Source organism: Malus sylvestris, chromosome 11 (genome assembly GCF_916048215.2).
Source record: "Malus sylvestris chromosome 11, drMalSylv7.2, whole genome shotgun sequence".
Taxonomy (NCBI): Eukaryota; Viridiplantae; Streptophyta; class Magnoliopsida; order Rosales; family Rosaceae; genus Malus; species Malus sylvestris.
In genome coordinates, this window is record NC_062270.1 from 1,891,114 (window position 1) to 1,918,489 (window position 27,376).

The 27,376-nt window shown below is 40.2% G+C and overlaps 2 protein-coding genes and 1 long non-coding RNA gene across 3 annotated transcripts in view; 2 read left to right on the forward strand and 1 right to left on the reverse strand.

The window, feature by feature from the left end:
- LOC126589266 (uncharacterized) overlaps positions 1 to 27,376 on the reverse strand; it is a 77,362-nt gene that overhangs the window by 38,177 nt on the left and 11,809 nt on the right. The gene's annotated exons all lie outside the window — the stretch shown is intronic.
- The window catches only part of LOC126589252 (G-type lectin S-receptor-like serine/threonine-protein kinase LECRK3), a 45,920-nt gene that overhangs the window by 5,475 nt on the left and 13,069 nt on the right, over positions 1 to 27,376 (forward strand). The window lies entirely within an intron of this gene.
- Positions 23,118 to 24,903, forward strand: LOC126589257 (G-type lectin S-receptor-like serine/threonine-protein kinase RLK1). The gene has a single exon (XM_050254508.1). The coding sequence runs from the start codon at positions 23,438 to 23,440 to the stop codon at positions 24,479 to 24,481; it is 1,044 nt and encodes a 347-aa protein (XP_050110465.1). The 5' UTR covers positions 23,118 to 23,437; the 3' UTR covers positions 24,482 to 24,903.

Sequence of the window (27,376 nt, forward strand, 5' to 3'; positions counted from 1 at the left end):
GGTTTTACTGATGAATGTCATGAGGCTGAATTACAAGCTCATTCTACTTTGTCTCATGCGCTGCTAGTTCAAGAAAATTTTTGGCAGGATAAAACACGATCTAAATGGTTGCGAGATGGAGACCGTAATACGAGTTATTTTCATACTTTGGCAAAAATTCACAGGACTCGTAATTTTATTTCTTCTTTGCGTATTGATTCGGAATTGGTTGAGGATGTTGAGATTTTGCGCAATCATGTGGTGGAGCATTTTTTTTAATGCTTTTCATGATGATGGTCTTGCTATTGACACAGGTTTGGTTACTCGTCTTATTCCTCCTTTGGTTACTACACCTGAAAATGATACTTTGTGGGCTATTCCCACATTGGAGGAGATTAAACAAACTGTATTTTCTATGAATCCGGATAGTGCTCCAGGTCCAGATGGTTTTGGTGGTTATTTTTTCCATGCTTGCTGTGTTACAACCACCCCAAATAATTACATTATTGATATTTTCACCCCCATTTGCCACGTGTCATCATCAAACTCTCATTCTTTTCTTCTTCCCCGTCCCCCACCCCCGTGACTTCCTTTCTTCTTCTTCTCTCCCTCTCAACTCTCCCGTGTATCTCTCTCTCCCTCTCAACCTCTCGCATCTCTCTCTCTATCCTCCTGGACTCACGAAGGCCATACCATCCTCAGGAGAGGCTTGTAGCAAGCCCCGGACTTCCCCTGCCCGCGAGACCGACGGCACGGAGCAAAGCTCCGGCGAGTTTTCTTCCATTTTCCCGTCGGGTAGGTCTCAAATCTCTCACTCTCGTACCTAGATTGTGGTTTGGTTGTGATTTAGAAGCTTGAACCTTACCTTTTTACGTAGGTTTTTGCTTCGGAACTGTCGTGGGTGAGCACACCCATTTTCCGGCGAACAGTGAACCTTGGGAGCTTTTTCCGGTCACCTCCGACCGAGTTTCGGCGTTTGGAAGGTAGAAATCTCTTCCTCTCTCCTTGTTCTTCATGTTCGTACCTAGATCGGAGCTTGAAACCATAGTTTTCGGGTGACCGGAGCTGTAGCAGCTCCGGCCTTCTTCTTCCCCCGCACCAGGCCAGTTGGCCTTTCCCCATTTCCTTCCATGGGCCTTAGGGCCTTCTTCAGTTAATTGGGGCTTAAAGCCCGGTTGTTGGGTTCTAGGCCTACGGGCCGTGTGGTGTGTGTGTGTGTGTGTATGCAGGCTGTGCATATATGTGTGTGTGTGTGTTTTATTGTGTGTGTTTGGGCTAAAGCCCAAACCCCAATTATTTTCCATCCTTAACCCTTTTAGCCTAAAACCCTAAGTTCCTAAAACCCTTTTAACCCAAACCTTTAGGTTTCTAAAATCCATTTAAAACCCTAAACCCATCCAAACCCAATTCTCTTATTTTATTTAATTCAAACCCAATCTTTTAGAAAATCCTTTTTATTTAATTATTAATTACATTCTTGTTCTTAGGTAAAATTGCTAGTGGAGAAATTCTATATCCTTATTTGCACGACTCTTCTGCTAAGGAATATTTGTGAGTGGACCCCTTCTAAAATTACATGATTTTATAGAAATTGCATAAATGATTAGCATGCCTACGAATTTTGTGAATTGATTTATATCAATCATGTTTACTGAATTTATTGATTATCGTCTCGTGTTTTGGTGAAGAATTAATTGTTAGCCTATTTTGATCTATATTTTAATATATCGTATTTTCTATAAAAACCATGAACTGGTAGACTATCTGATAGATGCTGATAGGATGCTAGAACATGTTTTTGAAACCCTCTTTATAGTGTAGACGATGATCGGTGACCTATACTATGAAGTGGTTATTTAAGAGAGACGTAATTATTTGTGCGTACCTAGTAGACACTATGCCGCCTGGGGCGAGGATCTGGTGTTGGCATTTAGGCCGGGAGAAATAATCCCTAGCTACGGGCTGAGGGACATGAAGAGGCATTGGGCCGGGTGGTAGTTATCTCTGGCTACGGACGCAGAGACTTAGGTGCAGGCATTGGGCCGGGAGTTATATTTATTCGGTGATCCTACTAGCAGCACACCGCGGTTACGAGACGATTTACGAGATGTTTTACGCGATGATTTATATGATGTTTTCCGCGTTATGGCTTTTGAGATATTTTGGCATGCTAGAATTTTTATTAAATCCATCATTTATTATGCTAGTAGTTTTCATTATATAAACTGTGGGGGTTAGTATGTTGATAACTGTTTATTATTATTGTATATATGAACTTGGTCCACTCACCTTTGTTTTGCGCCCCCATTCAGGTCATAGAAACGAGGAATACGACTGGACGTACGAGGCATTCCCCTACCAGTAGCACTCTATCACCCACTTGTGTGATATCTTGTAATGTTCTTTCTTTTTTGTAAATCTCGTTTTGAATTGTGTTTAGTTCGTTCTAGACACTTCCTTGAACGTCGTTTATTACTCTTAAATTCTGATGTTATTCATGAATATTTTCTTCTAATCATTTCTCTTATAATCAATTAATGGCTTTCGTCACCTTGGGTGTTGGCCAGCACGTGTCTATCCTGATATTCGAAGAATATCAGGGTCGGGGCGTGTCATGCTGGGATTTTGTTGGATTTGAGGTTTCTTTGGCCGTCCAAGATTTCTTCAAGACAGGTTATATTTTACCCAATTTGAATTCTAGTTTTGTGGCTCTAATTCCTAAAGTCCAAGAGGCAGATTCTATCTCTCAATTTCGACCGATAGCCATGACTAATTTTATATTCAAAGTCATTACAAAGATTCTTGCAGATAGGCTTGCTCTTGTGGCTACTCGAATTATTTTGCCGAATCAATACGCATTTCTTAAGGGCATGCATATTTCAGATTGCATTTTGTTGGCCTCGGAGTGTGTTAATTTATTGGACAATAAGTGTTTTGGGGGTAATGTTGCTATTAAGTTTGATGTTGCTAAAGCTTTTGATACTCTCAATTGGGACTTTCTAGATCGGGTGCTTAGAGCTTTTGGTTTCCATGACACTTTTGTTCAATGGGTTTGTGTAATCCTTTCCTCAGCCCGGCTATCTATATTATTCAATGGTTCACCTGTTGGATTTTTCGAATGTAGTAGGGGTGTTCGTCAGGGGGATCCTCTATCCCCTCTTCTTTTTTGTCTTGCTGAAGAGGTTTTTAGTCGAGGTCTAGTGGATCTTGTAAATTCTGGAAAGGTTAAACCCATTTCTTCCCCTCAGGGAATGACTGCTCCTTCTCATATTCTCTATGCGGATGACATAATGGTTTTTTGAAGAGGCGACAAGCGCAGCCTTCTGAACCTTATGCATTTTATTGAAGAATATGGTGTGAATTCTGGTCAACGTATTAGTAAAGTTAAATCTCGTATTTATATTAGGAAATCAACTTCTGTGCATCGTTTGTGTATTTTATCATGGCTCAATGTCTCTGAAGGTGAGCTTCCATTTACTTATTTAGGGGTTCCTATTTTTAAAGGCAAACCTAAGAGGGCATATTTCAAGCATTAGCAGATAGAATACGTTCTTGTCTTTCTCAATGGCAAGATCACACTCTCTCAATGGCTGGTCGAGTTACTTTGGTCAAGTCAGTTGTGGTAAGCATGTTGTCTCATTCTTTCTCGATTTATTCTTGGCCACCTACGGTATTAAATCAGGTTCGTAGTTGGACTCGAAATTTCATTTGGACGGGATGTGCTGATTCTTGTGGATTTTCTATTGTGGCATGGAAAAAATGTTGTGTTCCTTTAAATGAAGGAGGTCTTGGCATTCGTAATTTTTCAGCTTTAAATAAGGCTTTTTTGTTGAAAAAGTTTTGGGATATTTTGGTTACCTCATCTATGGCGTCACGGTTTTTTCAAGGTCGGTTTTTTAATTGTCTTGGACAGCTGTGTTCTACATACAAGAGTTCCTCCATTTGGCCTGGTTTACGCCCTATTTTTTCAGATATTTTTCATGGATCAAAATGGGTGATAGGTTATGGTCAAAATATTAATTTTTGGCATGCGAGATGGTTAGATTTTCCAATAGTTGATAGGTTTGGTATTCCACCAGATTTATGCAAGGCTTTTCGAGCTAAAGTTTCTGATTTTATTGTGGATGGTTGTTGGATTCCCCCACCTACTTTACATTCATGGCTAGCGCCTATTTGGGATGATATTTCTATTGGGCTTCCTTCAAAGTACGGGATTGATGAAAAAATGGTTTGGTTGTCTGCTTCAAATGGTGACCTTTCTTTATCTTTGGCTTATGATTTTAAGCGTAATAAACAACCAGTGGTTCAATGAGATCGATGGGTTTGGCAATCTTGCTTTCGCCCTTGTAATTCGGTTACATTGTGGAAGTATTTACATGGTAAGATGTTAACTGATGATCTCTTGCAACAAAGAGGTTTTGCTATAGCATCTATGTGCTCTCTTTGTTGTGAAGGTATGGAAACTGCTTCACATATTTTCTTTGAGTGCTCTTTTGCACGTCAAATTTGGTCTACTGTTTTGGAATTATTCAGAGTTCAATATTTATTTCAAGATATGTTTAGCCTTTTCCATTATCCTTTACAACAAGGTTTTGGTACCCAAGTGCAACTGCTTTGGTGGGGTATGATTGGAGTTGGTTTTTATTCTATTTGGCATGCTCGCAACGTTGTTCGTTTTCATGAGGAGGTTGTTTCCATCAATTATGTTGTAAGGTCTATTAAATGTCAACTCCTTGATATTGATTCTCTCAATTCCGGCTGTATGAAGAATTATGTGGAAGAGCTTTGCATTCTTCATTCTATTAGTGTTCGTGGACATCCTGCTAAGGCTCCAAAAATTATTGAGGTGTTGTGGCGCCCGCCTTCTCAGTCTTGGATCAAAGTGAATACTGATGGTGCTGCAAGAGGTTCCCCTTGTGTGGCTGCATTTGGTGGTATCTTTCGGGATTTTACGGGTAATTCTCTTGGTTGTTTTGCGGGTTCAATAGGCTTGGCCTCTTCTTTGGATGCCGAACTACGCGCTGTTATTCATGCTGTATCTTTAGCTTAGGATAAAGGTTGGCATTCCTTATGGATTGAATGTAACTCCTCACTAGTTGTTCATCTTCTTTCTTCATCCTCACCTTCCTTGACATCTATCCCTTGGAGACTGTTGGTCAGTTGGTGTAACTGTCGAGTTTTACTATCCTTCATGCATGTTTAGATTTCTCATATTTTTAGAGAGGGTAATCAAGTTGCTGATTGTTTGGCCAATTATGGTGTTGATCACCCCGGTGTCCATTGGTGGGATTCATGCCCTCCTTGTGCTGCAGTTGCTTATTCTCACAACCTTTCTAAGCTTCCTTGTTTTTGCTGAAAGAGGTTTTGAATTGTTGTTATGAATTCTTTATTGGTTTGGGTTTGGCCTCATGTTCCTCCTGACATATTGTATTTTTCTTGTTTATCAATAAATTCTCCTCAAAGTCTCTTCCCATGATAGCAATGCTGGAGTGGGACGGACTTTGCGGCCAAATTAAAAAAAAAAAAAAAAAGAGCTTGGAACCTTAACTGTCTCATTGTAATCCTTCACCAAGTTCTGGTAATTTATGTTCTATTTATTCTGTCATCTGAAACTGAATTGCATTTGGGTGTTTGTGTTTGATGCTATTTTTTGGATGTAGGTAAATAGATTCTTATTCTCTGGGAATTGTATTCGTTTGTTCAATCTCAATATTTTACCAATATTCTCATGATGTCCTTTGTTTTTAATCTATAATTTATTTTGTCCAATTCATGAAATTTCCTTCTCTTTTTTTTTTTGACGATTTAAAATAAATAGGAGCAATTTAATTATCCGGCTTGGAGGGTTTTGATCTAATTGCAGTATTTATCTGTTATCTGTAGGTTTGTGAAGGTCTGTGAATAACAGTTGATGAAAAAGTTGCAGTTTTGGAAATGACTGTCAGCAATCAAGACGTGAAAAAGAAGGTTTCTTTTCCTTATTTTTGTTTCCAAATTCTTCTTCTTTTCTGTTATGTGGATAAAAAAAAAAAAAAAAAGGATCTTTCGGCAAAAAGAATGGTGTTTTTTTTATCAGATTTTGTTAATTAATTGGATTTTGTGTTTACCCTTTTGTTTTAGTCTTTTATTCATAAAATGTTCACCACAAAGGAGAAAGAAGGAAGCGGCTCTTCTGATTTCTCAGGTGAGTCTCTAATGTGTTTCTTTCTGGTTTCAATTCAATCACTTATCACCATTATTTTCCATTGGAGAAAATCTAGAGAGAGAGAGAGAGAGAGAGGATATTCCTTGCAATTGGGGACTCATATTATAGTTGATGTTATCTTTCTTTTTGGATACACAGACTGCAGAATAGAATCCCATTCCCATCTGCTTTATGAAGGATGTGATTTACTTTTCTTTTTTTGAATGGATTTGTTCTTCTTTAACTGTTTGGAAAGATAGGGACATTGGTCCAACCATATAAGACATTTGGGGTCTAAAAATGGCGTTTTTGGTAAGAAAGATATCGACGGCTACTGAGAGAGGGAGAGCACCATGGAAATGTAATAAAACCACCAAGCCGTTCGAAATCTCTTCGATTCTCTTTCTCAGAAACTATCGAAGCATAACAACCTCTTGCTGGAAAACCGTGAATTTGGTCCCAATTCGAAGGAAATTTTAAGCCCAGAAAAGCCTTGGTTTCCTGGTGAGTTCTCCGGCCGATTTGGAGTAGGTAATTTTGTGATTTGCAGTTTAATTTGAGAAATGATTGACGGGTTTGCAGTTCATTGTACCATTTCATTTTGCAGTTTATTTTGGGGGTTTACACTCAAATTGTGAAAGCACATATGAACGCAAAGGCTTGAGGATGTACGACAACTTGGATATGATAGGGTACAAGCTGTGACATTTCTGCAAATTTAGTTTTTTTTTTTTTAGATATATATATATATATATATATATATATATTTTCATTTTAGGGGTTTTTTAACTGTTTAGTTTTTGGATTTTGTCTAATTTTTGTGGTCTGCTTTATAGATTGTTCTCTTTGGAATTCCAGCCTTGAGCTTCTTCTTGCCTGGTGCCTTGTCATTGAGTATTGGAGCATTAAAACACATGTGTGTGTTTTGTCGACGTAAGAGGAGAATGACATAAGAACATCCGTCTTTGTATTTTTTTTTTGTGCTTTTTCTAACCCATCAATTTCTTTTGAGTCAACCAAATAGTCCCAGCTTGCAACATATGTTGTGAAGTATTATTGTCTGAAAAATTTAAGTATGCATGTATATTTTATGTGTGCGCGCGTGCACACCTCCGCATGGTGTTAATCTCTGTGGGTCATCTATATATATGTAGACATATCTGTGTGTGTGTGAAATGCAACTTATCGGATTTAAGTTATACTGTGCATAGTTCTATTGTCTATTGTTATTTGTGCTATACCATTTCTATGCAGGCTCTAAAAGTTATTCATGAGCTTTATAAGCACTTTCCATAATTTAAGCAGTCTGTTGTGGGTTCTTTTTCATTAGGTCATTAGCTACTGATTAATGGAGAAACGAGGACCATGCCACTGATTTTGGGTTCTTTTTCTAATTTTTTTTTATTTTGGGGTTTTGGAGGGAGTGGAGGTCAAAACGAGTTAGGGGTGAGGATCGGAGATCAAGAAATACCAAAGAGCGACCGTTTTCGTTACCTAGGATCTATCTTGCAAAAGAACGGAGAATTAGATGGAGATCTCAACCATAGAATACAAACTGGATGGATGAAGTGGAAGAGTGCATCCGGCGTGTTGTGTGACCGCCGTATGCCACTAAAGCTCAAGGGAAAATTTTATAGGACAGCAATAAGGCCGGCGATGCTGTATGGCACAGAATGTTGGGCGGTGAAGCATCAACACGTACACAAAATGGGTGTAGCGGAGATGAGAATGCTTCGTTGGATGTGTGGGCACACGAGAAAGGATAAGATTAGGAATGAGGATATCCGGGGTAAAGTAGGAGTAGCCGAAATTGAAGGAAAGATGAGAGAAAATCGGTTACGGTGGTTTGGACATGTGCAAAGAAGGCCTACTGACGCTCCGATTAGAAGATGCGACTATGGGACAGAGGTTCAGGGCCGAAGGGGTAGAGGAAGACCTAGGAAAACTTTGGAAGAGACTCTAAGAAAAGACTTAGAGTACTTGGATCTAACGAAGGACATGACACAGGACCGAGCACAATGGCGTTCTAAGATTCATATAGCCGATCCCACTCATTGACTTGGATTTTCCAAGTCTCTAACCGAGAAGTTTTCCCCACTCAGGAAATTAAGGGAACACTACCTCAACCTACATGCTCCACTCACAAAGCTTCAACAAAAGAAAATTCAAAGAACTTAGCGAAGAAGGCTTTGGTGTATTTAACACAATACGTTGAAATGAAGGAAAGCTTATTTATTGATATTCCCGATAAGCTACAAATATGTACATATACATAAGTCAAAATAAACAAACAAGAGGGAGCCTTCACAAAGGTTGCTTAGGAGAAGTCTCAGCAGTCGGTAGAGCCCCAGAAAGAGAAGGCACCGGAGGGGGATCATTCGGAGCCTCAGTACTGGACAGAACCCTAGAAGGAGGAGGCATCAGAGGTTGATCATTTGGAGCTTCATTACGCGGTACAGCCCCAGAAGACGAAGGCAATAAATGCCTTTGGAATAAACCCACAAATCTCTGATGATCAAGTAAAACCTGACCATCAGATTCCTTCATCTGGTCAAGCTTCCTCTTCATGTTTGTAGCATAGTCATGTGCGAGCCGGTGCAACTGTTTATTCTCATGCTTGAGCCCTCTAATCTCCTATTTGAGACTCATCACTTCAGCCGCCAATGATTCAACTTGGCGGGTTCGAGCAAATAGGCGTTGGGCCATATTAGACACAGAACCTGCACACTGAACACTGAGAGCTAGAGAATCCTTAACAGCTAACTCATCAGACCGTTTGGAAAGTAGTCTGTTATCTTTGGGAGTGAGAAGGTTCCTGGCCACCACCGCAGCGGTCATATCATTCTTCATCACGGAATCCCCAACGGTAAGAGGACCAGTAGGGGAGACGAAGGATGGACGCCATATGTTGTCAGGAGAAGGCGGGGCTGCCTCTTCAACAAGGTTCAAGTCAAAACGACGGTCGGAGGGGCCAGACATTTTCAAAGGTGTTGAAGAGAGAAGAGGTCGGACAAATCAAGATCTTAGAAGTGCAAGAATGGAGCTTCTACTGGTGGAGATTCAAGTGTGCTTTGGAACTTAATGCCAGCCCCTATAAAAATCTGCACTCGACGGAGCTTTAGAAATCGAAGAGGCGCCTGCTCAGAAATCGAAGAGGCGTTTGCTTTCTCAAAAGCAAGGCTGCTCAGATACCACGAGGGTCGATCTCAGAAATCGAAGAGGCGTTTGCTTTCTCAAAAGCTGGGCTGCGCAAAGACCACGAAGGCCGATCTCAGAAATCGAAGAGGCGCTTGCTTTCTCAAAAGCTGGGCTGCTCAGAGACCACGAGGGTCGATCTCAGAAATCGAAGAGGCACCTACTTTTCCAGCCTTGTCAGCACCTGTCACACGCACACTCAGCTTTGCGGAAATTATGGGCATTCGGTCGAAGACTTCTGGTGAAGTAGAAAGCACATGAGTCTTACTGTTCAATCACCCACTTCCCACACGCAACAGTAGCTCATGGGTACCACAGATAACTTTGCCAAAGTTCTCTGCCAAAGTTGAACACGTGAAGCTTGCAGCTCCCACTACATTGCTCTGACCAAGAAGGGTAAAGAATAGCAAAGAAACAACACTAACAAAGTTTAGACACATAAATTTTGAAGGTCTAGCTACCATATTATTACCCACAAGGGTAAAGGAACAGTACCACTGCTGGATAATTGGAAAGTCCCTGTGTGTCAACCTCTGTGTTTCGTGGCAAGGTAGACTAGCAAACATGCCCAACCTTTAATCACATTCGAGAAAACTCCCAACAAGATTGCTTGCTCCAAAATCGAAGAGGCACCGTCCTCCGAATCTCGAGAGCCAGACTCCCAACATGACTACTTTCTCAAAAATCGAAGAGGGTAAAGGAACAGTACCATTGCTGGATAATTGGAAAGTCCTTGTGTGTCAACCTCTGTGCTTCGTGGCAAGGTAGACTAGCAAACATGCCCAACCTTTACTCACATTCGAGAAAACACTCCCAACAAGATTGCTTGCTCCAAAATCGAAGAGGCACCGCCCTCCGAATCTCGAGAGCCAGACTCCTAACATGATTACTTTCTCAAAAATCGAAGAGACACCGCTCTCCGAATCTCGAGAGCCAGACCCCCAGCATGATTGCTTTCTCAAAAATCGAAGAGGCATCGTTCTCCGAATCTCGAGAGTCAGATCCTCGATAGGATTGCTTGTTCGAAAACCGAAGAGGCAACACTTTCCCAACTTCAAGAGCCGGATCTCCTTGGATAAAGCTGTCTGTAATCTTCACACGCAACATCAGCTTTCCAGATACCACAAACCACTTTTTCAAAGTGCTCTGACAGCGTTAAAACATGTGAAGCTGACAGCTCCCACTACCGTGCTATGACCAAGTAGGGTAAAAGAATAGCATTACTACTTGTTGTTAAGGATACTCCTATATATGTCGACCTCCATCCCCAACGGACAGGCAGACCTGCAAAAATGCTCAACCCTTCCTCATATCTGAGAGGGCACTCCCAACGAAGCCTTTCGAAATATTCAGCTTTCTTTCCCCCCGATAATACCTCTGCAAACAAGCTATACTAGAGCAAGAATATCTCATATCATCAGGGTTAAAAGCAAGAGTATCCCATATCATGCTTTTTCCCTGTCTTTTCCTTTGACCTTGTTCTTACCTGCAAGACAAGGAGAAAGAGAGCAATCAGTTAGTACTTGGAATCAAGCTTCCAGCCAGGAACTGACTGCCTGGAACCCCTTACCTGATTACTTACCTGACATTGCTCTCGAGTACTCATCTTCAACATCTTATGCTTCCAGGGAAGATACCGCATCTGCCTGAGGAACAGATAGGGCAAGGGAGAAGGATACAAGGAAGCATGTGGAGACAAGCGTAACAGCACACGTGCCGATACATCCATTACTCTGTCAAAGCAAAAGTATCCCATATCAGCAGGGTCGAACGTACTCTAGATTTGATGGACTTGTTTTGACCCTCAAATTCTTCAGTCGGCCTTATACTCTGGAGGAAACCAGAAAACCCTCCAGCTCAGTTCAAGAATAAGCCTGTGGAAAGTTACTTCTTCAAAAGCAAAAGTATCCCATATCATCTCTTCTCATTTTCTTCTCTTTATCCTTCATGCTGCCTGCAAGATAGGGAGACTGTGAACAATCAGCCGGAGCTATGATTGCTTACCTTGTCTGTCACCTCTTTCAGCAGATCCCCTAGCTCGGCGACTTGGGGGACTCCTACTACATGGTTTGTATCGCGCTTGACCAAGCCTGAAACTACAAGTAAGCTTCAAGTGAAATTGATACATTACCTTGTGCATCTCCACCAGTTAAAGATACCACCCCTGGATGGAGGAAGAGTACTTCCAGAGAAGATACCCCATCTACCTATGAGATAGATAAGACACGTCAAGACGATACCACACTCCGATACTTAGAAGTTTCGTGATCACGAGATCATTCTCCCACAATATTTCCTAATGTCATTTGTACTAAATCATTCACTTGTACTCACTAAAGGAGAGCTTGAACCTATGTACTTGTGTAAACCCTTCACAATTAATGAGAACTCCTCTATTCCGTGGACGTAGCCAATCTGGGTGAACCACGTACATCTTGTGTTCGCTTTCCTATCTCTATCCATTTATATACTTATCCATACTAATGACCGGAGCAATCTAGCGAAGATCACAAAAAGCGACCGTTTTCGCTACCTAAGATCTATCGTGCAAGAGAACGGAGAATTAGATGGAGATCTCAACCATAGAATACAAGCTGGATGGATGAAGTGTAAGAGTGCATCCGGCGTGTTGTGTGACCGTCATAGGTCACTGAAGCTCAAGGGAAAATTTTATAGGACGGCAATAAGGCCAGCGATGTTGTATGACACAGAATGTTGGGCGGTGAAGCATCAACACGTACAAAAAATGGGTGTGGCGGAGATGAGGATGCTTCGTGGGTTGTGTGGGCACACGAGAAAGGATAAGATTGGGAATGAGGATATCCGAGGTAAAGTAGGAGTAGCCGAAATTGAAGGAAAGATGAGAGAAAATCGGTTCCGGTGATTTGGACATGTGCAAAGAAGGCCTACTGACGCTCCGGTTCGAAGATGTCATTACTGGACAGAGGTTCAGGGCCGAAGGGGTAGAGGAAGACCTAGGAAAACTTTGGAAGAGACTCTAAGAAAAGACTTAGAGTACTTGGATCTAACGGAGGACATGACACAAAACCGAGCGCAATGGCGTTCTAGGATTCATATAGCCGACCCCACTTAGTGGGAAAAGGCTTTGTTGTTGTTGTTGTTGTTGGGGTTTTGGAGGGAGTGCTGATGTACTGATTTCTGGGATTTTTTTTTTGTCCTTGCAGGATTTTTGGTCTTTGAAATGGGTACGTGTTGTTTTTAACATTTTGTTTCTCGCGTGTTCCGTTCTTCATTGCTTCGTGATTCTCATTTTTCAGTGTTGGGTGATGGAAATTTGTAAAAATAGTTGTAGTTTTTTTTTTTTTTTAGAGAAAGTTGGCATTTTTAGTTATATTTTCTGTTTAATCCCAAATGTAAGACTGTAAAATAATTGAAATGATAGTTTTCTAAGAACTCTTAATTTTTTTTCGGGGATTTAAAAGCATCTTTTCCCGATTGGTTACAAGGGTTATGTTCTCTTCAATTGGTTCACCTAATTTTGATTAGTTATAAGTTTTGTCCTCTGTGCTGTAATGAGAGATTTCTGTTGGCCTTTCGGATTTTGGCATGGGAAAGTTCACTTATTTGTCTAATTAGATTGCGTATGCGTTCGATTCTTTATTTAATTGTTCTGTTTGCGTTCGGGTGTGATGGTCTAAAATTTTATATGTTTGGAACTATCCACTTAACACCAATTTGTTACATTCAGGTCTCCACTCCACATTTCATAAGTTCAAATTCCGTAGAAGTTGATTCTGCAGATTGCTTCTTAGTTACACTCAGATGATAATGTATTTACAGTCCTTGACATGTTTTTAAAGTTTGCATTTTTAATGCATATTTCATTAACTAAGCTTTATCAGTGGGATATCATCACAAAATTTGTTACAGAAAATACTATTGCTAGATTCTGATATATCTACTTTAGTTTTAAGGATTCCACATTGTTTTACGATATAAAATAGATGTTCTGCCTTGATTTGATGCTGGTGTATGCATTAGCTAACATTAATTCTGCTTAGTATTTCTCAAATTCTATGGTGTGGAAGACTCTTTCTGAGAATGGCTGACTGCAACTGAATATCCTTCTTCCTTTCTTCTTTATTTGAAACAGTGATAACTCAGTCAACTATGAGTAGATGTATAGCGCGGCCTGCTTCAGTGCTCACTTGGTAAAGTTTTTTGGTCACTTAAAGGTGCTGGAGTTGGGAACATTTTGGATCTTAAATCATTGGTTGCCGAACATTCTCTATATCGAAAGGCATCATTTTTGTTACCACATTCTATATATTTTAGACAATGAATTTGAGTGCAGTGGACTATGAGTCAGTGAACAGGGAGTTAATTTTGTTATGTGAGATTTGGTTAAATGTCTAATACACATAGTTGCTTAGGTTTGTTTACATTGGTGGTAAATTCTTGCTTTCTTTTCAATTTTGTTTTATTGTAATTCGTCTTGGTTTATGGATCTTGCATTGCTTACGTGAAATGGTTATATTTCAGTGTTTGTGAGATGTCGAATTGTGTGTTTGTGGCATAGTGAGAGTTAGATTTAGATTGTGTAGAAAATGTGGACTTCGGAGTGTAACCCAATTAGCAATTTGGAGTGATTGAGAAGAAGTATTCTGAGCTGCAGTGGGACTTGGTGAGACCATGCCGTCGGGAGAGAGAAGAGAGGGAGAGATATAGGGATTTGGTGAGAGGAAGAGAGAGGAGGGCTGCGAATTTTGACTCGGAGAGAGATGATTGTGCCTGTTGCTTCGGTCAGAGCGTCGTTGGGGGAGGACAGAGGGACTGACAGATTGGAGAGAGATGGGAGCTAGGGGTTTCGACTCAGTGAGATTGTGAGGGAGTGGGGGATGGCAGAGACAGATGAGAGTGTTGGAAATTCAAATAAAAAAGCCATGTGATGTCTAACTGTCTGTCCATGTGATGCTAGCTTTTCTTTCCAGGTTTTTTCCAGCAAATATAAACATCATTGCTCCCTCCATCTGATTAACCGAAAGCTGATTACAAGACAGTTGTGTGCTGCCATGTGATGTGCTAGCCGAAACTGTGTTGATTGCAAGCTGGAAAGATAGCTGCATATGTGTGCTAGACAGTCCAAAGTTCATATGATCTGTTTGTGTGTGCTATTGTGTTTATTTTATTAAAAGCACTTGAGTGGTCCTTCATTTTCTGCTTGTATAAATAAGCCTCCCGTAAAGCTTTAGTAATTTGTCTCTGATTTGTCATTCCATTTCAGAAGTGTGTTTGCAAACTCTTTTAAATATATCAAAGTGCATTGTTTGCCGAAGCTTGTAGCTTCCCTCCTTTCTCTATTTCTTTGTCCAATTTTTATTAAGAGTGCAAAGTGAGAGGTGTGATAGAGTTTGTAAACTTATCACCCACATATTTTGGTATTGAGTTAGTAAACTTTTTGAATACCAACAATTGGTATCAGAGCCAGAATACCATTCTGGCAGGTGCAGCAGTTATGGCATCCAACTTAGTGCAGCTCCAAGTTCCCACATTGAAGAAAGAAAATTATGAAAGATGGTGCATCCAATTCAAAGCATTGTTTGGATCACAAGAGCTATGGGACATTGTCAGTAGTGGGTATGTTGTACCCACTACCGAGCAAGAAGCCACATATACTGCAGATCAAAGGAACACTCTCAAGGATTTACGAAAGAAGGACCAGAAGGCGTTGTATCTTCTCTATCAAGGATTAGAAGATTCAACGTTCGAGAAGGTTGCAAAAGCAACAACGAGCAAGCAAGTATGGGACACACTCAGTACAATCTACAAAGGAGTAGATCGAGTCAAGAAAGTGAGGTTACAGTCACTTCGAGCAGATTTTGAAACTGCTCACATGAATGAAGGGGAGAGCATCTCTGACTATCACTCAAGGCTCATTGTGATAGTAAATCAGATGAGGAGAAATGGCGAGAGACTCGATGAAGTACGAGTTGTGGAGAAGATACTCCGGTCACTCACATCTAAGTTTGAGCATGTGGTGACTGCCATTGAGGAATCCAAGGATTTGGAGGCGATGAGTGCAGAGGAGCTACTAAGATCCCTCCTAGTTCACGAGCAACGTATTCAGAAGAATGCAAGCCCCACAACGCTAGAGCAAGCTTTGGAGTCAAAGTTGAATATTGACAAACCAAATAAAGGTCGTGGGCAGTGGAACTCACGTCATGGGAGTTCATCCAACCGTAGCCGAGGAAGAGCCCGAGGAAGAGGTCGAGGCTATGAACAAAACCGAGGTCAATCTCAAGAGTGGAGATCTACCCGAGGAAAGGCGCATATCCAATGTCACACTTGCAAGCAATATGGACATTATGCAAATGAATGTTCGTATAAAAATGGTGAGCATGTCAACATGGCAGAATCAAATGGAAATGCTGGTGAGGAATTTACAGTCTTACTAGCACACCATGATATCAGTAGCCAACAAGATGTTTGGTATTTAGACTGTGGTGCAAGCAACCACATGTGTGGAAAGAAAGAGTTTTTTGCCGAACTCAAAGATGGGCCTTATGGATCTGTGAGTCTTGGTAACTCCTCAAAGTTGCCAGTTGAAGGCAAAGGAAAGATCAAAATCATCCAGAAAGATGGTAAAGAAAAATACATCTCCGATACCTACTACATACCAGGTATGAAGAGCAACATTCTGAGCATTGGTCAACTGCTCCAGAAAGGGTATGTTATACATATGGAGGATATGTTTCTCACTCTCAGGAATGCAAGGAGAAAGCTTATTGCACGTGTTCAAATGTCAAAAAATCGAATGTTCCTGTTGAAGTTGAACACAAAGATTGGGAGTTGCAACATCGGTGTAATGGAAGATGAGTCATGGAAATGGCATCTTCGGTATGGCCATCTTCATTTCAATGGCCTAAAGTTGTTGTCAAATGGAGGAATGGTTCGTGGTCTACCCCAAATTGAAGCCACACGCCAAGTATGTGAAGGTTGTGGGCTTGGCAAGCAAACACGACTATCATTCCATGTTGGTGATACATGGAGAGCAAAGGCACCACTACAGATGGTACACACGGATATATGTGGTCCATTGGATCCTATGTCTTATGGAGGTAATAGGTATTTTATTACTTTCATTGATGATTTTAGTAGGAAGACTTGGGTTTATTTTCTCAAGGAGAAGTCGGCTGCCCTAAAAATCTTCAAGGAGTTCAAGGCACTCACAGAGGCTAAAAGCAACCACAAGCTTGTGGCTGTGAGATCAGAGAGAGGTGGAGAGTACACCTACAATGTTTTCCAAGCATACTGCAAAGAGCAAGGAATTAGGCATCAATTGATTGCTACCTATACACCACAGCAAAATGGGATAGCCGAAAGAAAGAATCGAACCGTCCTTGACATGACAAGGTCCATGCTTAAGGAGAAGAATTTGCCAAAAGAATTATGGGTAGAAGCTGTAGCTTGTTCGATTTATTTGTTGAATTGATGTCCAACAAAGAGTGTTAAAAAGATGACACCACAAGAGGCTTGGAGTGGATATAAGCCGAATGTTGCACACCTAAGAGTTTCTGGGTGTGTTGCATATGCTCAGGTTCCAAAAGCCAAGCGGAGAAAGCTCGATGATCGAGGTGAAAAGTGTGTGTTTGTGGGCTATAGTGAAGAGTCCAAGGCATACAAGCTCTACAACCCACTAACTGGCAAATTAGTGGTCAGTAGAGATGTCATCTTCAGTGAAGAAGAGGCATGGAAGAGGAACAACAAAGAAGTCAGTAAAGGGAAGATCGTCTCCACTGATTTTGAAGAACCAGAAGTTGTACCACCTGTTGAGCAACAACCTACTCAAACAAACACAACAACTCCATTGCACATAACTGCAAGGAGTGGTCCTACATCCAGTGAAGAAAGCAGCTCCTCAACTCCAGTGAGGCTAAGAAGTCTTACCGAGATATATGGACAAGAAGAAGAAGAAGAAACCAACCTTTTCTACTTGTATGCAGACCACGAGCCTCTCTCATTCAATGAAGTTGTGGAAGAAGATCGTTAGAGAATAGCCATGGAGGAAGAAATCCATGCTATCGAGAAGAATGACACTTGGGAGTTGACAAAGCTCCCACCAAATCAAAAGGCTATTGGTGTTAAGTGGGTTTACAAGATCAAACGCATTGCAGATGGGAGTGTGGATCGATACAAATCAAGGCTTGTAGCAAAGGGCTACAAACAGAAGTATGGAGTGGACTACGATGAAGTCTATGCTCCAGTTGCAAGACTTGACACGGTAAGATTACTAATCTCTCTTGCCACTCAGCATAAATGGAAAATTTATCAATTAGATGTCAAGTCAGCCTTCCTTAATGGAGTTCTTGAGGAAGAAGTGCATGTGGAACAACCAGAAGGCTTTCAAGTACAAGGAAAAGAAGATAAGGTGTATCGTTTGACGAAGGCTTTGTATGGCCTCAAGCAAGCACCACGAGCTTGGAACTCAAGGATTGACAACTACCTTCACCTAAATGGATTTCAGAAATGTCCATACGAGCATTCAGTTTACATGAAGAATGGTGCAAAAGGGGAGTTCTTAATTATTTGTCTCTATGTAGATGACTTGTTGTTTACAAGAAACAATGAAGCAATGTTCAGTGAGTTCAAGCAATCCATGTTCAATGAATTCGAGATGACTGACAATGGATTAATGTCATACTTTCTTGGCATAGAGGTGAAGCAAGAAAGTGATGGTATCTACATCTCTCAATAAAAGTACATGAGAGATATATTAGAGAAATTCAATATGGACAAGTGCAATATTGTCAACACTCCAGTTGCAACTGGATTGAAGCTGTCTAAGGAAGGAGAAGGTGAGTTTGTAAACTCAACCGTGTACAAAAGCTTGGTTGGAAGTCTAAGGTACCTTACAATCACAAGACCTGATATAGTTTATGGTGTTGGACTCGTGAGTCGATACATGGAAACACCAAGGGAGTCTCATTGGCTGGCTGCCAAGAGAATTTTGAGGTACATAAGAGGTACTCTAAACTATGGTCTGTTTTATAATTTTGGTGAAGATGCAAAATTATTTGGTTATTCAGATAGTGATTGGGGAGGCGACCAAGATGAAAGGAAAAGCACAACTGGCTATGTGTTTTTTCTAGGATCAACAGCTTTCTCATGGACTTCAAAGAAGCAATCAATTGTTGCTTTGTCATCATGTGAAGTCGAGTATGTTGCTGTAGCCTCAACAGTGTGTGAGGCAATTTGGTTAAGAAATCTATTGAAGTCAGTGTGTCATCCACAAGTAGAATCGACTGTGATTCATGTGGATAACATGTCTGCAATCAAGCTTGCAAAGAATCCTGTTCAACATGGAAGGAGCAAGCACATTGATACCAGGTTCCATTTTCTAAGGGACCATGTGAAGCAAAAGACAATTGAGCTTGTCTATTGTCACACGAATAAACAAGTGGCAGACATCTTCACTAAGCCACTACCAGTTGAATCATTCCGGCTGCTACGTGAAATGCTAGGCATGAAGGCGTTTTAATTTGAGGGGGCATGTTGGAAATTCAAATAAAAAAGCCATGTGATATCTAACTGTCTGTCCATGTGATGCTAGCTTTTCTTTCCAGGTTGTTTCCAGCAAATATAAACATCATTGCTCCCTCCATCTGATTAACCGAAAGCTGATTACAAGACAGTTGTGTGCTGCCATGTGATGTGCTAGCCGAAACTGTGTTGATTGCAAGCTGGAAAGATGGCTGCATATGTGTGCTAGACTGTCCAAAGTTCATATGATCTGTTTGTGTGTGCTGTTGTGTTTATTTTATTAAAAGCACTTGAGTGGTCCTTCATTTTCTGCTTGTATAAATAAGTCTCCCGTAAGGCTTTAGTAATTTGTCTCTGATTTGTCATTCCATTTCAGAAGTGTGTTTGCAAACTCTTTTTAATATATCAAAGTGCATTGTTTGCCGAAGCTTGTAGCTTCCCTCCTTTCTCTATTTCTTTGTCCAATTTTTATTAAGAGTGCAAAGTGAGAGGTGTGATAGAGTTTGTAAACTTATCACCCACATATTTTGGTATTGAGTTAGTAAACTTTTTGAATACCAACATAGAGGGAGCTGGGCATGGGAATTGCAGAGAGAGAAAGAGAACTCAGAAGATATTTTTTGTTGAGAGCTGACAAAAGAAGGGGAGAAACAACGACAAAGTGACCGAATCTGAGAATCTGAAGCAAAAAATGATTAGTGGGGTTTTAGCTTCTGGCACTTTCTTCCCTGCTTTCTAAACCCATTTTTCTCTGCACGCCTTCAAATTCTAGAAGTGTTCGCACAGATTGGAGCTCAAAAGCGTCAGATTTTATGGAACAAATGGTCTCAGAGAAGCAGATTACACTGCGCAGTAGCAGCACAGGACCCGGTGGGCCTGGTTTGGTATTGTTCTTACCTCTGTTTCTTCAATTTTTTTTAATTTCTTTTATATGCAATTTCTGTGCTTGCTGTTGAAATGAATATGGTAGTGGAAACTATTGTTTTATATGAATTAGGTTTTTCACTAAATTAATAAAGATCAAATCTTTGTGGTTCTTTGTTGTTTATCTCAACCTTGCTTCGCCTGCAGCCGCTTGAAGATGACGTGGTCCTGATAGTTGGTCACTTCGGCGACAGTTCCGAACAAAGGATTCGGTTCCCAAGCTCCGACGATTGTCTGTGGCAAAGAGAATTCAGGAAGAGTGGAAGATCCTGGAGAAGGATTTGCCAGGCGAGTTCTTTTGTTTTTTTATTTTGAATTTCCTTTTAAATAACTGTTTTGAATTAATGGTAGTGAAGTTTTCCCATACTTAGCCTATTCATTTTTATCAAATATTTAGCACCGACTATTTCATAATGCTGTCTGCGTTTCGAAAACGTGTTTTTAAGGTACCTTTAACTCCTAATTGCCATTTGGCATTCAATATACTCAAATGCTTGCTGGGGTTTACCCTTTTGAGCATTTTATTACGTTTCTTCTTGCTCTCTGACTGAAAATTTTAAATGCTATAGGTGAATGCAAACGTTGCAAAACCCGGTCTAAAAAACGGACGAAAGCCAGCATTTCGACTTGCTGCTGCAATACACAGGTGTATTGAAAACTTTCCCAAATCCTCTGTGCTTACACAATTATACATGTGTATATATGTACAGCTTTATACATGCATTTGTGGAAATACATACGTTGGAGCCTGGTTTTTGTTTTAGATTTATATGCTGGTTGTCAGGTTCTGCCTATGTAAAGTTTATGTCTTTAATTTTAATTTTTTTTTGAAGTAGCTCATGTTTGCTTACCCGGCGGTGGTTATTCTAATTTAGTGGTTAAAAATGGAAATTTCACTCGCAGTAAGGGATTAATTGAGGTTCATGCATGCATCCTTGGTGTAAATTTGAGAGATGGAATAATATATGTGTGTAAAGTCCCTTCTTTCAGTTTTTTATTGCATTGTCTAGGTGGTGAATTGCACGGAAAATGGGGGAAGAGAGGGGTACAATTTATTTAATTTGAGCAAAACAATGACATTTAAGTTTAGTTGGTTAGTGAGGATTAGAGTCAATAAGGCGCCATCTGTCTTTATCTGAAATCTGAATTCGTTGAATGATGAATGAGGTTGTAGTGTGAGAGAAATTGAGAAAGTAAAGAAAAGATGGAAGATGAAGCTACAAATATATGACAAACAATAGTGATAGATCAATTCATCTATGTTGGTGTATTAAACTTGGTCAAGCAAGCCTTTTGTTTTTATTGGGATATAGTTTGGTACTTTCGTACTAATTTCCATAGTTTATAATAGTTAACCAACCAAAGGTGCTTTCTTTTCATTATTTTCCAATATATTTTAGCCAGTTGACAATCTTAAAAGATTTACTTAGACAGACAACAAATCTGTGTATTATACACATACCTAAGATATAATGCTAGATGTCTTTTTATAGTTGTCTCATATTATATAAAAAAAAATTAAGTACTCTCTCTGTGCATGAATTTGAAACTTTTTATAATTTCTAGAAAGAGAGACAATGCAATTGCGTTTTATTGTTAGAGAAAAAGATGTGTCAGCTTGGGTTTGACTGATTAATGGGATTTCACTCAATTAGACCAAATTGATTTGATGTTTTTGTATTTGAAGTTGAGGAGTCAGATTGGTGGGAAGCAATTCAGTGGCACGTCGTCTTCTAACTGGGTCGTCGTCGTCTTCTTTCTTCACTTATGAGTTTTTCGGGTTGAAGGAGTCATCTGCTTCTTCTGGGATTTTCGGGGCCATATTTGCGCCTTCTTCTGGTGTCGTTTATTGGTAAGTTCTAAAACCTTTGTAGACCTCATGTTCATTTCAGATTTTTGTATCAATCTTTGTACTATAATGGAATTGCAAATCAAGTATATCTTAGATTCTTAGTTGCATACTCACCTTCTCACAACTATTATAATGTCTCTTGACCGGATGAATTTTTATAATTTCCTGGATCTACGGTAACAATGCTTTCTATCCTTTTTGTTCGTTTATGATTATATTGAATTTTTTAAGGTTAAATGTGTCTTATTCATGTAGTTAAGGCTGGTGCATTCAAGTCCCGCAGCAACGCACCAGGGTCCAGATTCATCATCTAATGAGCCCATAAGTCCATTTGGTCGCGGTAGGCTAATGAAATGGCTGGCCTGACCTGGGATCCAACCTAGTACGAAATGGCTGACCCAATCTAATGAGATGAACCACACCTCAACGGGCATCAAAAGGTTGTCGAACCACACCTCAAACCCGAAATCAGATCCTATCTGAATCTTGCAGTACAAAATCGACAAACCGAGATATTCAAACCGTTCAAGAGAGAGGAGAGAGAGATTTGGACCCCTTATGTGATGTGGGCCAATAGGATAGGTTAATGGAGGCCATATGATTTAAAATAAGTGCGTCCGGATCTCTGTGTCCGTTTGCGCCAGATTGTGAGATTTGGACCCCTTATGTGATGTGGGCCAATAGGATAGGTTAATGGAGGCCATATGATTTAAAATAAGTGCGTCCGGATCTCTGTGTCCGTTTGCGCCAGATTGTGACATTCGGAGAGGATCTCGATTCCTCAACCCTGTGATTATCTCAACTCGGCCTCGGGTGTTTTACCCCAACGATGTATATCATACATTAAAAACTTCAGTTAGTACATAGTTTTTTGTGAATACATAAATGGAGACTTTGTCGTCTCTTATCACTTGAAGACTTAGTCGTCTTTGTTTGGTCATGGAGGTCTGTTTTCAGATTTGACACCACCTGTATCCGTCCGCAATCTGTATTTACATTTCAAATTTTCTTTGTGAGCCCCATTGTTGAATTTTGACTGGTGGACTTGAATGGCCGGCAGATGCGTGAGTCATGCTCGCATTTACTAGTCTTTTTGGTTTGGAACATTCATATATATTATATATTATATACTGAAACCAAGAATCTCGAGTGTAGTGATAAATGTTCTTAACTATTTAGGGTTTAGGTAAGTGCTTAAGTATTTAAAAAGTCATTTGCTGGTTTGGAACATTTTTTGGTTTCGACGTTTATAAGTGCTTAAGTAAGTAGAATCATAAAATGGACGAGGGACGAGAATGGGATAAAAAGAAATTGGAGAGAGACAAGTTAGCAGGCCATTACTAATTACATCAATATTGCTTCAACTTGCAACATTACAAAGAGTTGAGAAAGACAGTAAGTTATATCACAAAAAATCTCAATGTCATTATGTATAAAACTATTCATTATATTATTTTTTTCAGAGTGCAATCTTGTATTTTGAACAATGATTAAATGTGTAATTTGACCACGATATGAGTAGATTCGGAGAAATTTTTGTGTAGGCCCGGAGAAATTTTTGTGTGTGACCGTAGCGAGGTCTGAGGTCACGTCGTGGCTGATGGGTCACACGGACTTCAAAAAATGGGGTAGACGCCTTTAATTCCAGAAAACAACTTAGAAAATGACAGGCATGGAGATTAGTCAAGTCTAAACCATTGTGCACGCACATTTACTTGAAGAGATAGCAGGGAGGGAACCAATGCTTTATTAAGAACTATAACTAATCAATAAGGCTAAGTTGAAAAATTGGTGCTTTTGCAATGGCAGTGGAATCAGTATTATTCAGTACCTCTATCTTTGTTAATGTTGTCTTAAGTTCTGCTCTCTGTCTCGGTTTTTTCTTCATTTTCCGGAAGAAACCTGCAAGACCTAGTACCGATATTGTTTTGGACTCGAATTTGCGCTCTTTTAGCTATGAAGAGCTACAAGAAGCTACAAATGGATTCAAGGAAGAATTAGGAAGGGGTGCTTTCGGAGTGGTTTTCAAAGGGGTGATGCAAATTGGTTCTGGTGTCGAAGTGGCGGTGAAGAAGCTAAACAGTGTTATGGCAGATGTCGAGAAGGAGTTTAAAACAGAAGTGAATGTAATTGGTCAGACGCATCACAAGAATCTGGTTCGTCTTTTTGGATATTGTGACGAGGGGCAACAGAGATTACTAGTTTATGAGTTCTTGAGCAATGGCACATTGGCGAGCTTTCTTTTTTCTGATATCAAACCGAGTTGGAGACAGCGAATTGAAATCGCTTATGGCGTTGCGAAGGGGCTTTTGTACTTGCATGAAGAGTGCCGCACGCAGATTATCCATTGTGACATAAAGCCGCAGAACATACTTCTCGATGATTATTACACCCCTCTGATATCTGATTTTGGATTGGCAAAACTTTTGCTGATGAATCAGAGCCAGACTCTTACCGCCATCCGAGGAACAAGAGGTTATGTTGCACCTGAGTGGTTCAGGAGCTTGCCAATCACCACCAAAGTTGATGTATACAGCTTTGGTGTTCTGCTGCTGGAGATCATTTGTTGTAGGAGAAGCGTTGACAATGAAGGTAACTGTGTAGAGAAAGCAATTTTAACGTACTGGGTTTATGATTGCTACATTGAAGGAGAACTAGATGCTGTTGTAGATCATGAAGTCGAGGCCTTGGGTGATCGAACGACACTGGAAAAGTTCGTGATGGTTGCGATTTGGTGTACTCAAGAAGATCCGTCTCTTAGGCCTACTATGATGAAGGTTGTGCAGATGCTTGAAGGAGTTGCCGAAGTGCCTGTTCCGCCATGTCCATCCCCATATACCAGATAAGGTTGAACCGCTGTTGTATTTATTGTCACAGTAGTAGCTAGCTTGTTTCCTGCTTATCAATCTTTTTTTAGTTTAACAATTTGTGGTTTTGTAATGTGATGATTTGTTACGAAAACATTTCCGTTTGCTTAATCTATTGCTGCTGATGAAGTTTGTGGTTTATCTTGTACGGATTGGAATAATCACCGCCCTTGCTACTCCCTAGTTTGTGGTTTATCTTGTAATGTGATGATTTGTTACGAAAACATTTCCGTTTGCTTAATCTATTGCTGCTGATGAAGTTTGTGGTTTATCTTGTACGGATTGGAATAATCACCGCCCTTGCTACTCCCTAGTTTGTGGTTTATCTTGTAATGTGATGATTTGTTACGAAAACATTTTCGTTTGCTTAATCTATTGCTGCTGATGAAGTTTGTGGTTTATCTTGTACGCATTGGAATTATCGCTGCCCTCACTACTCCGTGTTCTTTGTAGAGAGGGTGGCGGCGAATTAGGTTCCTTTTTATCGGCAAATACTTGTTCAGTATAGTTTTCATCCACGCTACAAACTTCATTCACATTGGAAAGAGTAGCAGACTCTCAAATTCAAAATGAAAACCGCTGCAGTCTCATTACACGAAATTGCAGCTGGATATTACTCCTAATTCCTTCCGTTCATCGTCCCCCTCAGACAGTTTTTTTATATCTTCACTCTGATTTGGTTTTGTTGCTACCAGTTTGCTTCTACTCTACGTAAGCAGATAAACCTTGCTTCATTAAAATCCTCCTAAAAAGAACAGATGAATTGCCCTTATCTCAACACTGCTTCTATAAATTGCCCTTTGTACTAGGTTTTTAGAGACGGTCCAGTGGCCCACTACTAATTACCATCAATACTGACCTTAACTTAACCACATGTGCAATTCAATAGGTGTGGTTTTATACAAAATTAAGGCCTCAAAGCAATTAGTAGTCCAAATTTTCTATATAGAGGATTTAAACTTCATCAAGTTTCCGATGTGGCCATGTGGGACATGCTTCAACACATTTAATTGGTATAAACAGAAAATACACTTCTTTGTGTGTTTTGGAAAAAAGGCTGGTTTCTCCATAATCTAGACATCTTGGAGTCCCAAGTACGAATTCGTGCCATCAGCTGCTTTGAAGTGGAAGAGTATTTTTCCTGTTGGCGGAGTGACTTCCATTGGAAGTCAGAACCGAGTTATAGTGTCGAAGAAGAAGACTTGAAGGCTCTCCAGACTTTCCCATAAAAGTATGCATCTAAGACCTGCCAAAACGTACTTTTCTGAAATTTTCTAGGCCAAGAAAATCTCTAAAACGTGCGTACCACCTGACTGATGCGTTATCTAGTCAAAGTAGGATTTATACAGTACTCTTTTTATTTGGATTTCCTTTTATGTTTAAGGTTTTGTTTTGCATGGGATAGTTGTCTAAACCCTAAAACTGAAATTTAAATACGACCGGCAAAAGGACATACAAGAGAGAAGTCGAGGACGGGAGAGTAATTGGGAGTTTTGGAAGAGTGCTGGTGGCTTACATCTAAGCAATAAAGGATATGTATGATGGAATAAGGAAGTAATAAGAACTCATGAATGAAAAATTGAAAGCTTTCCCATAATCATAGAGTTGCACCAAGGCTGAGCTTTAAGTTCTTACCTTTTTGCATTAGTAATGGAAGAGTTAACGAGATATATTCAAGATGATATATCTTGGTGTATGCTTTTAGCAGATGATATAGTCCTAATGGATGAAATGCAAGAAGGAGAAAATGTGAAGATTAACCTTTGGTGGGATGTGTTGGTATCTATAGGTCTTCGCCTAAGTAGGTCAAAGATAGAGTATATGGAGTGTAAGTTCGTGGGAATGGGGGTTCAAATGAGTAGGGGCGAGGATTGGAGATCAGAAAGTTCAAAGGGTGAGTGCTTTCATTATCTCGGATCTATCTTGCAAAAGAACGAAGAATTGGATGAAGATCTCAACCACATAATACAAGCTGAACGGATGAAGTGGAAGAGTGCATCGGGTGTGTCGTGCAATGGTCGTATGCCGCCAAATCTCAAGGAAAAATTTTATAGGATAGCAATAAGGTCAACAATGGTTTAGGGCACAAAATGTTGGGTGGTCAAAAAATAACACATGCAAAAAATAGTATCCGAAAATATCCGAGGTAAAGTAGCAGTGGCGGCAATTAAAGATAATATGAGAGAAAATCAGTTAAGGTGGTTTGGGCACGTAAACTGAGGACCTACACATGCTCCGGTTCGAAGATGCGAGTATGAGATGGAGGCTCGAGTCCAAAGGGGTAGAGAAAGACCTACGAAGACTTGGCAATAGATTTTAAGAAAATATATGGAATACTTGGTGTTAACGGAAGACTTGATGCAAAACATTGAGCATTCTAAGATTCATACAGCTGACCCTACTTAATGGGATAAGGGTTAGTTGTTGTTGTTGTGTGGAAGAGTGCGGCAAAGTCATTCAGTTTTTGTTATTTTTCTCTTATGCTTTTGCTTTAAGCGATTTTTTCCTAAAACCCTTCAAAGCATCAGTTAGCTCCTCAAAGAACAGCCTACCTACTATTAGTATTATTTTTAGCCTTCCTTTTTAGGATATTCTCAAAATGCAACAGCCAAAGAGAAAGCCATGTCGTTGGGCAACTTCCATAACCCGCCATGAACCAGTTTATTTATGTTACAATGGTGATTTCCAAATCAGGTTAGATACAGATCCCCTTAGGCCATCTCCAATGATGGTTGGCTAGATGGCTCGTTTTAGCCATCTGGTCCTCCAAGATATTAATATTTTAATGAACAGTACATGACCATATTTGCCTCCGTCTCCAACCGAGGGCCATAGGGCTCATTTTAGCCCTGTCACAAAAAACCGTCTTCAACC

Excerpts from the sequence above, each read along its gene's own strand:
- LOC126589257 (XM_050254508.1), top strand. The coding sequence starts at position 23,438 with ATGGCAGTGGAATCAGTATTATTCAGTACCTCTATCTTTGTTAATGTT.